Raw genomic sequence first — 11,435 nt, 5'->3', positions numbered from 1 at the left:
CAGCTCCAGGACCAGCTGGAGCTCTGTAAAGAGCAGTTGTCTCCTGCTTTTGCCTCTTACTTCCTTCTGCACAGAATTTCAGAGGCATCCCCAGGCACGGGCAGGCTCTGAGCTATAGCAGTGCTATCCAAACAGTGTGCCTGAATCCAAAGCCTCTGGAATTACCAGGATTTGGATACATAGAGGACCAAGGTGAGAGGCACACTGCTTCCAGGGGAAATAGGCTCAACACTTCAGCTTTTGAGGGACCTGAGTCACTAAAACACACCTCCCCTCTTTGGGTCACTGCTGTGGGGTTGTGGCTCAGGAACAAAGAGAGGGCATTTGCCTTTCCCCGCTCTTAATGATTGTGTGGGATACCATTAACATTCACAGTGTTTGCAATAGCATCTAACCCCTTTTTGAGGTAGCCTGCCCCCTGTACCCACCATCTCAAACTTTGGGCTGGCTCCCACCCTTGCCACCTCCAGCTTTTTCGGTGCTTTCCCCTTACCTCCCTCATTTCTGCCACAAGCAGGGCTGTGAAAAGCTGGCAGAGCAGAGAGAGGAGCCTGCAGCAGACATCTGGGGCTTCCCAGTAACTCATAAAGCCGAGCCTAAACAAATGGTAAGAATGGAGACAGGGTCTGTGTTGTACTGTAAGCACTCTTTGGGAGTGGTGAGCATGTGAAAAACTGTATTAGCTGACAAGGCACTTGAGCTGAAAGTCTTAGTTTATCTCAGTGAAACACTGGGAGTGAGGGAGCACACACCTTGAAGTTAACCCAGTTTCTTCACTCCTGCCTTATGCAGCAGAAGAGAGATATCACACCTCAGACAGGTAAGCAAGGTAAGAAACCATAACTTTATTATAAAACAAAATTAATTATTCCTTTGGGTACACTGTGCCTGGAGCAAAAGAAATCCAAAACAACTGCTTTCCCTTTGTCAGGGACTACAGGTAAAGTTGCCTGGGTGAGGAAGAAATGTTTGTTTTTACTCCACCACTGTGGGCAGTTATATGCAGAACATTTGACTGACAACCCAAAGAACAAGGTTTCTTTATTTTTTATAAATGTGTTCTTGATATGACATAATTCTCCTAGCAATTAAGTTTTAAAAGTTAGAGGACAGATCTCAAAATTCCTAAAAGCCTCAGCTTAGAGCCTCTGTTATATGAGTTTCTGCTGACTTTCACCTTCAGGACCTCTTTCTTAATAGGCTTTCTTAGAAGGAAAGCAAACTGAAAGGGATGAAAAATACAAATTTTCTTTGATGGCACTCACTTTTGCTAGTGGGGGTGATGATGCAGAGCTCTAAAGTGAAAGCAGAGAGGGAAGGAATAGTTTAGGAATGTCTCTTCTCAGCCTCTGCCCAAGATATTTTAGGGTGTTTGGTGAGGGCAATTTTGCTGTTGCTGAGACAATGAGCTGAGCTGAGACAATGACAAGTCAGAAAATGCAGAAGATGGCTTAAATTTCAGTGAATTCTGGTTTAGGTGGCAGATGCTGGATGTATGCTGTCGAAGTGTTGTTATAGAACCAGATAAATAATTTTAATTGTTTTCATTTAAAAATGTTTAAAATAATAAATACTATAGACTGCAAACAAAATGAGACAAAGCAAATAGTACAGTAATAGATACACACCCACATTTATAATGTAAATCAAATATACGTAGTTATAAAGCAGAAATCCATTATTTTTAGGAAAGTTAGTAAGCATTTCCAAAGAGATGTTGCATTGCTGAGGCTATTCTAGGCTAATAGGAAAATTATTTGAATTGTTCAGCAATAACATCTTGTGTACTTGTGTCATGACAGCAGATTTCTGAAACGTTACTGAACCAAACTCATTCTTAATTCCTGTGATGAGTGACACAGTGAGTGAGAGCAATTATCCCAAAATTTAGCTGTTCTTTTATTCTCAAACTGATGTATATTTCCACAAAACATTGACTGACTGTCTTCTTAACAACCAAAGTTCGGTCTTTCGAAACTGCTTGCATGCTATCCCATTCAGCTATGTGGCTCAGCATTTGTGGTGTGCAAGGAACTGCCTGTGCCTATTGTTTTTGTTCCCAGATTAAATCTCTGAAGGCTTTGGCAGTCTTTGCTGAAGTCATTGGGCTCTGAAAATGCTCACAACTTTATTATGTTGATGTTAAAAGTGCTGGATTTTCAAAGGCCTACCAAACAAATATTGCAAATGACAGTAGCAAAACCTTTCCATTTTGTATGATCACTTGTTTGATTTGGAGATCATTCCATCCCCCAAATGTACATCTGTTGGAGCAAAGAGTTACCAGAAACAACTAACAAGGATATCAAGACCATTGCTCAATAACCACAGGCATTATTTTGCAATATTTATTGTGCTCTGCAGGAGTTTTCCTGGGATCAAAACTTGGCTGGTTTTATTAACAGTATGTGCAGTTGTGGCACATGAATTGTTTCTTGTTATTAGAGCTGAATGCTGTGAGGTGCTATTTCAGAATTGCAAGTTATAGATTTTGCAGGAGTGCATTTGCATGCTGTAGCCTCTAACAAAATGCTATGTAATTTGAATACCACCTTTATCCAGCATGAGTCCCTCTGGTATGTATCACTATCCAGGAAATGTGTCTGGATACCTTTCTGACTTAACCTGGTTGATTTTACATGACACAACCAGGTGCATTATGTTCAAAATGCACTCTTGAGTGTTTAGGGTTGAACTGACCCAAGAGAAGCATACAGGTAGCTGTCACTTAAACCAGTTTTGTAGAAATGATGTATGGGGATTTTAAGATGACCTTCATGTTCTTTACCAGAACTCAGCTTACATACAGACACAAGTACAATCAGATGTTTTTACTTGCATAGCTAAGATACACGATTGTTTTTCCAATTGATTTGCATGTCTTTCTGTAAAGAACTATTCTTCTTAAGCAGCAGGTAAGGAAAAGAATATGGGTAAGATACTTGGGGAGGAATGTGAAAAGAAATTTAATATATTTAATCTTATTATACATTTTTCTACATTAAATTCAACAGGCTGCAAATATATTTTGCTACAAAGCTTTGTGTAAGAAATATCTCTATAAGAAAATACATCTCATTAAACATTTCCTGTAAATAAATTATCCCAAATAACTGTGTTTTGCAAGAGCAAAATGGCGGGTAGGCCAATAAAAAGAGCTAAAAAATGCTGGGACAACCCCCCTGCTCATTTTCTTTTCTATGTAGTGAGCACTTGAGCAACGAAAGCACTTGAGTTCCTCTTCTGAGTATATGCTGTGTCAGTGTAAATAAATCTTGCAAAATTGGTTCCTGGACTTTTTTAGTATTTTGCAATTTCTGAGCCTTATTTCTGTTTCAGTGACATTGGAAAATGCTGGAGTAAGAAGAGTTGTTTCCAGTAGGGAAGGAGGTGTGTGAAATTCTCTTCTGCTTTAGACTCTTACGAAAGATAAGGGCAATGAAGACGAGGTCTGTGTTCCAATTAGGAAGGCTGAGTCAAGCAATGTAGCTAAGCTAAAGCTTTAAAGCATCCCACTGGTGGAAAAATGTGTCAGGTAATGGTAATGTGGTCTTCAAAGTTGAACTACATACTGGCCTACCCAGGTTGTGCAGAACTGAATAAACAGAAAAGTATCTTTTTATCTTTATATCATAGAACATGAAAATGGGTAATTATAAATGGGTAATTACAACTTAGCAGTAGGTCAATTATAGAATTAGACTTTTTAAAGTAATATCAGTCTCTTTACCGAAGTTTATACAAAGGAATATTTGAAAATAAGTAAAATTTTTAAAGTTTGAAAAGACCTGGGAGACAAGTCACGGGAGAGAGGCTGTCCTTTTTTTAACCAGTACACAAACAACGTAGGGTTGGCAGCTGTTTCCACAGTCTATATATTTCTGTCATTCCTGGCAGAACATTCCAGAGTGAGAGGACATCAGTTTCAGTCTGAATACATGCTGGAGGCTGGTATGCTGTGACATCACATGATGTTTAACAAGTCATTTGTGGTCATGCCATCTTCTTACATCCTTCTGCAGGAGAGGAGATGCTCACAAGACCCAACTCCTCTTTCTTTGCTGTCTCGAGAACAAATCCATTATACTGCTGCAGAGTGCCATAAGATGTAAAAATTTGAGTTTGTAGCACTATGCTCAAAACACCTCAACAAATGTTGAGGTGTTGAATATATTATATTATAACAGCAACAGAGAAACAACTTCAAAGCTCTTCGTATTAAGCACTTCAACACTCTGCTATTTCTTTTGGAAATGTCTATAATGCGAGAATGCTTAGGCAAGGAAAGTATATTTAGGACTAATGAGGAACTGCCTGTATATAATTCTGGATTCAGCATACACACATATTTGCTTCATCTGTTCAACCCCACGCATGTTAGCAGTAAACTGAGAAAAATACAAGTAATTAAGTGCCTTTCTATGACATTGAATTACATAAAGCATTTCAATTTACCCATGTATAGGAAACAAAACCCGGTTTAGATGCCTCCTCTTAGGTAAATTGCTGCTCTCTTGAAATTTTGAGATGGCCAGTTTTCACCTTCTTCATAGGGGCCTGGAAAACATAGCACTCTTGTCCTGCAGGAGTGCTTCCTTGCTGAATGTCAGCCCTGAATAATGAGGGCATGTGGACATTCACAGTAACTTTATTTCCATTTCTCACACCTGCAACATGGCCAATAATGTGTTGACAGATGAGTCTTCCTGGCATGCACTGCTTCCTGTAGGAGTACAATGTATACAATTTCTGTAGAAAATCCTTACCACGCTGTAGACCCACTGTAGCCCTAACACTGAACCCCTGAAACATCATGGGACAACACAGCGAGGTAAGTGACATTCATTTCCACTCTACTTGTTTGCATACTAGCAATTCCCACTAACTGGAGAATTATTTACAGGAGAACCGCGCGGTAGGTGAACTCCAGCTACACTTGTGTCTACCACCAGCTCAAAAAGAAATGCATTTGGTGTGACTTCTACTCATACTCTAACTGTTACTTTAGCCACTCCACTTTCATTTGCAGTCCCCTTTTTCCACCATGCCATAATGCACTAAACACAAAGCCACAGTCACTTAATAATATCTTCCCAATCCTCATTCAGATCTTCTGGCACACATGAAGTCTTGATTTGGAAGAGGAGGTCGCATCTTTCCATACTTTACAAGACAAACCCTTGGCACAGTCACATCGTTGGAAAATCTCCAGTCCATGGGACCCTTTCTTGCGCTGTTTGGTGCACACCTCCCCCTGATGCAACACAGGCTTGCAAATTTTGGTCCAGAAGTGGCGAGCACAGCAGTGTCCCTCAATACAGTCTGATGACCGTAGGCAGGGATCGCCTTCGTGTCCTAAAAAGAGCAAACAAATTACTTTATCTCATGGAAAAATGTGAAACTACAGATTCAGTGCAGACTTATGCAAATGGAACTGAGAAAAAGGAAAGGACATTATCCACCTGTGGACATTTGAAGGATGTAAACACAAGAGAAAATATTAATTAGGTAGGTTCAGGGGGGTAATTTATGAGACCTGCCATAAGACTTAGAAAGGAGAATTCAGTTGCAGGATTGTAAGCGGAATTACAAGTATTCAATTACATGGCTGTTACAAGAGGAGGATGTCTGCAGTCTTGCACAACTGATAACATGATTGTCAGTCCACATCTGATACAGAGAAGAAAGCAGATGCTGTTTCAATCACAGGAACTGTCGGTTGACATTACATCACTTTCTGAGTCATGCTGTGATCTCTCACAATAGACATTCACTCCCTGTGAAATTACTGCCTATTTCTGGTTTCCACTGCTGTATCTTAACAGCAATAACATGATTCATGACATGAAGGAACAGAGCAGTCCAGTCCAACTGCGATCTTACCCTTTATGTGTGACAGCTTGGATCGCGGCCTCCCCAGGTTGTGCCATCCCAAATCCTTGCCCGCATAATGACCATTCTTCTTGTTGCGTGGCCCTTCCAGAGCAGGGATGTGAGGAGTAAGGATGCTTTCAGTTACTGGTATGCAAATACCTGCAAGGAAAAGACAGCCACTCAAAGATTTGAGTAAGAGGAAAAGCAGCTAAGAGACATGCACTGACCAGGTCAGAATGATGAAAGCACCGGGGTTTGGCCTCAGTGAAGCTCAGCTCTCATGACACGTTCAACTCTGGTTCATGGCACTTAGCCTCACTGCAGCTCTGCTTCACTCACTGTCAGACAGTCTCTCTATCACTCTGGCTTTATAGTCTGAGCTCCTGGAGAGCTCCTTACAGACCTCTCTCTCCAGTCTCCATGGAAGTGCAAACAGTATGGCTATAACCCTCGCCAGGGTGAGTAGATTTAGGATTCATTAAGTTTCCTTTGCTTCCTTACAATATGACTTCTGTGAAGTCTTCCAGTGAATCAAAGCACATTGAATGTAGAGCTGTGATTTTAGGCAGCATTTTTGTGTTCCTCCACCACAAAATATAACAAAAGACTGGTAGTACCTGAGCCATAAACATAGAAATACTATTAAAGAAAATTAGGCAGAGTGGAACAAAGTAGACTATTAAGTTTTCTTGGCTTAGAAAAAGAAGAGCTATCACCTAGGAAAAAATACTGTTGCTGGTAACACTCATAGAAAAGATGATGTCAAGAAGGCTGATTTTCTGCAGGAAAGCCCAGAGCTGGCAGCCGTACCGTTGTTGCAGCGGTTCCCGGGGCAGCACATCCCATCCCGGTGGCAGCGCTTCTTCTTCCTCCGGCACATCATGCAGGCAGATGTGGCCTGGTGAGGGCTGTGGCAGTACCGCCCTACTTCGCACTCCTTGTCGTTAGTGCAGGGATAGGCCTGGCGGGGAAGAGAAAAGTCTACAGTGAGGCACTCCTTTGCACAAGGAATGGATGCAGCCTGTTTAAAAAAAAACCCAAAAAACAAAACAAGCAAACAAACAAAAAACAAGAGAAAAAACTACCACTGAAACCTCCAAAATAAAACAATATCTGAGGTAACAATTCACGGTGCTAGGAGATGCAACTAGGGGTGCTGCACTGCAGACACACAGCAATCTCTAAGCTCACACAACTGCTGGTCATTGCTTAAAGAATAAGAGATAGAACCTGCTTGCTCATGGTTTCATCTTTCCTTACTTCAAACGTATGTGGGCTCAAGAGAATTCATATTTTTCTGGAATCAGGGATCTAATTCATAGGCAAGAACTTAAAACTCCACAATGAACAATCAACACTGCCATGAAAGCCAGTAACAATACTGAAACACACCCTCCAATAGGTAACACTTCGTTTTAAACTGTGAGGAGGCATTCTTCCTTTGACAGTTGTCAAACATGCAGGTTTATTATCAATAGCTCAGTGTTGTCACTGTGAGTATCTGCATCACACTCATTCAAATGTCTGTAACTGCACCACTCATCCCTGGCCCATACCAGTGGGATTCCTTGGAAGTGAACAAATGTCACTGGCCAGCATTTCACTTCGATAACCTTTCATTCACTTCTGGTCTCAGTATACTCTTTAAACCTGCCACCTGCTAAACAGCATCCTACAGTATGCAGCATGGAATGTATTACAGAGCACAAAATATCTTTCACATATAATTCCCTGCAAGCAGATACAAGGGTATACAATTCTTCTCTATTCATCAAAACTAGCATTACCTCACAGGAAAACAGAATTTAAAAAGAGAAGAAAAAAAAAGCAAAAGCACTGCATTCTCCCATAAAGGTAAAGAAAACTTTATTCTCACAAAAGGAAAAAATAGGATTCTTGAAAGGCACACAATAACACACACTGCCACATTCCAGGATGCTTTCTGCTGACTCCCACACAGCTACAACAATGCTATCTGTTTGAATCTAATTTTACTGCCTGTAGAATTAATTACAGATTTTTTTTTCCATTCCTCAAAATTATTCTTGGAGAATTTGTTTAAATAAAAAAAAAAGATGACAATAAATTTTGTGCACTTCCTGGAAAATTATGTTTACACTTCCTCAACTAATTTTCTCAAGTATTTTAAATAAATAAAACTATTGCTTTTCAAAATGATTTTGCAATTAATTGTTCACCCCCCCAAAAAAGATCAACTGACTGATTTCGAGTGTAGAATGATTCGTTTTTGGTAATCATTTTTGAAATCAAGACTTGTATTTCTCTCAGAAAATAAAAACTTTGAGGTCTTTGAGAATTCACTTTGAAAGCTGTTTCTTTAGATGGAGAAATTCTTGTTTATCTCTCTTCATGAAATTCTGTTGAGAATCACATAAGAAACAAGAGGTCTTCCAAGAAAACCTAACAAATTTCTCTTGTGTCAGTAGTGGGAGAGGAAACTATGCCATTTCTCATGTGACTTCATGAGTTGTTTGTCAAAATTTACTTTAGAGTACAAAAAGTGCTGGCTGGGTATTTCCCAAGTGCTGTTGCCTCATTACTTCTGCCCTCTGAATATGTGCCTTTGAGAATTTTTCCATGGTGCAGCTGTTTGGAGTAATCCAAACTACGTGGAAGTCTTTTAGCCTTAAGAATGGACATTTCCTCAAGAGGATGAAATCAAAGAAGGCCAGATCTTTTAAGCTAGAAGTACCAATAAGAGATAAATAAAAGTACCTTTTTGGTACTCTTAAGGCATATGCAGATTCTACTTATTCTAGCAAAGTGGAGCTAAAGTGCTCTTTCCTCAATCCCATCACTTCTTTCCCTCATTTTTCCAAAACTAATAAATAAAACTGACTTAAAATTTATTATATAGTCACCATAAAAGTAAGACTTTCCTTATTTAAATTGTACCTTACTAACCTATGGATCTTACAATGCAAAAAAAAAGCGATTTTATATAGACTTGTGAATGCTCTTGGAAAAGTTTGGAAAATACTAACTCTGCTAGCTGGAGGAAATGCAAATAAAAAACAGATGGACGGGCTAAAACCTGGAGATGAAGGCATTTTAGACCCTTGTCTGTCATCAAGACCTTCATAACCGCATCTTTTTTCCAGTATGGGCATGTGGCATACACCTGCAACTTGTCAGCAAGAAACCTACTTGCAGTTTTATTTTGGTTCCTCAAATAGCTTCTTAAAAAATGAGTTCCCTGATCCCAAATGGTGCTAATGAATGCTCTCACATACCATATCTGGTGATTGTTTTCCTTTTGGCTTTTAAGCTGAGTGACATGGAAAAGATATTTTAAGATACACATCTAATTGTCAGCTCTATGCTCTGTCCTTGAGAATGTTAAACATAATAAAAGACAACTTCAAAAATTGCTAGGAAAATCAACAGAACCCAGCCTTTCTTCCCAATCTAGACCCATTCCTAAATAAAAATGATACTTCTGAATTCAAATAAGCCAAAACTGACCTACCTAAGGCAAATGACTGCAGCACATCAAAAAATAAGTCTGTTACATGTAGCTTAGATAATAACTAACAGGTCCACCCAAAAGACCAGCTACCAGCCAGCCATACAAGAAACCTTCTTGCAAATGCCTGCTGCCATCAACTATTTTGATCTGCCAAAATCACTATCCATTTATAGCCTGGCTATCAATCACAGGACCTTGAAACAAAAATGCCTATATAGCTTGTGTCTGTTTCCTCGTCACTAGATATTCATTAGAATAGGCATAATTCCTGCTCTCAGCAGAGTAATTCCTATTGCTGTGTAGTATTCATTATAGAAACAGAAAAATAAAATAACATATTGTGTACGTAGCCTTGGCTAGCAGGACGGAAACGCATCCATAATTATTCCTTTGTTGTCAGTTGAGTCAATCTAGGTATACGTCTTTAAAATACAGGGTAAAGAAATCATACTTGTAAAAACGTGCATGTTAACTATTATCTATGTATAAGTCAAGGTTTCCAAAATCTCCTGCACCACAGTGCCTGGAACAGAGTCTTTACGTTCAGAGAATTGTAGAGAACATTTCCTATATACAACACAAAGACACAGATCAGTCCCAGATGGAGAGGGAAGAAGCAAGCTGTAAACCAGCTCTACTTCCCCAGCAATGATAACTAATTCTATAAGGCACATCATTCCTTCACATTCTTCAGCTACACATATCATTTTCTGGTTGTAAATCTCCATCCACTAAACACAGCTTTGATAGCATGGGAAACCAGATCAAACTGAGATAAAATACGTAGCACTCCCTGAAGCTGCATTTAAACAATCTTATTTTTTCATCCTGCTCGCAGGCAATCAAGTCACCCATAGCATGACATGAACTAGATTTGCCTGTGATAATGAGTCACATTTTCAGAATGTGTTGTCTGATTAAGAGCATTGTTTACTGACATGGTTTTTCCTCAGCCATTTCAATTAGTTTTGTATCCTTGTATAAAAGATACTGTTGATTACTTGTCCAAAACTGTACAGCAAAGGGATTTTTGCAATGTTGGAGGACTCCGGCCAGATGTTGAAATGGGCGTTGCTTTGTGCTGTGCCAAAATGTCACCTGCATCAGTCCACCAAGACTGACCCTTACAAGTCAGGTCACAACAACACAGAGATGTTAAACTTTTCTCTCAGGGAGAAGGAGTATTCCTTCCCTTCTGAATTTATATTCAAAAGTTCATGAATGCATGATAGAAATACTCAAGGAAAATTATGCAGAGGATAGAGGACAAAAGTTGGGGACTTTTAGAGTTGAACAAGTCGTTCCAAGCACTAAGATCTTCCTTTTTATATAAACTTCCAAGGAACTAGTGAGGAACTGAGTAAGCTGAGTAAGGAACTATCTACATTTTGTGACTAAGTGGGTAATGTCATTCCCATGATTTGAGAATCATGAAGCAGTGAGGTTTATGCTTACCTTTGTCTTTCTCATTCTGACAGAGGAGCTCTTAGCCCCTTTTCTCAGTGCAATGACACTTTCTTAATATTGTTGCTCGAGTCATTTGCTATCACACATATTTTATAGGCACCACAGAGTTTCACTGCGAGTTGTAGCAATATTAAGTGGTGAGATTGTTGTGCTAAGAAGTCAAACAGTTTGAGTCTCTCTGTCTGGCACTATAAAAACGTAATGGAGAAGCACTCCAGGGGGAGAGTAAGACAGACGCTGTAATGTGCTGAAGGGTGAGAAGACTGATGGCAAACATACTTTATTGAGCTTTGGGAGATAAGGTCTTGAATTTCAGCATGGCCTCCAGCAAATATTTGAAGACAATATTCCCAGCCAGTGTCTTAGTCCCAGGCTTTCATCTGCTCGTATTAGGATGTCTCATTTGTTTTTATGCTGAAGTACTCCACACAGTACTAGCTAATCAAGTCAGTGAAAGGCAGGAAGAGCCCCTGGCATTTTTACCTAGACTGTGTCATCTCTTATCCAGCACAACCAATTGAGACACTGCTGGATTCAGATCCACCTTCAACGCTGAGAGGAGCTGTGCCCAAATAGGTGTTTTGATGGAACAGATATCAGTAGT

At 39.7% G+C, this 11,435-nt stretch overlaps 1 protein-coding gene across 3 annotated transcripts in view; it reads right to left on the bottom strand.

Moving 5' to 3' along the window:
• Positions 1–823: 823 nt before the first annotated feature.
• The window catches only part of DKK2 (dickkopf WNT signaling pathway inhibitor 2), a 55,389-nt gene continuing 44,777 nt past the window's right edge, over positions 824–11,435 (bottom strand). For 2 of the 3 annotated variants that reach the window (XM_038136438.1, XM_038136436.1), the window contains 3 exons: positions 6,685–6,895; positions 5,884–6,033; positions 824–5,355 (listed from right to left, as the gene is read on the bottom strand). In XM_038136438.1, the coding sequence (XP_037992366.1) occupies positions 5,105–5,355; positions 5,884–6,033; positions 6,685–6,895 (612 nt within the window). In that variant the 3' untranslated portion in view covers positions 824–5,104. The remainder of the gene's footprint in view (positions 5,356–5,883; positions 6,034–6,684; positions 6,896–11,435) is intronic. The other variant, XM_038136437.1, reaches the window with a different exon arrangement.

The sequence above is a fragment of the Motacilla alba genome, chromosome 4 (genome assembly GCF_015832195.1).
Source record: "Motacilla alba alba isolate MOTALB_02 chromosome 4, Motacilla_alba_V1.0_pri, whole genome shotgun sequence".
Lineage (NCBI taxonomy): Eukaryota > Metazoa > Chordata > Aves > Passeriformes > Motacillidae > Motacilla > Motacilla alba.
Note: the sequence above shows the minus strand (reverse complement) of the source record. Positions and strands in the feature narration are given on the sequence as shown.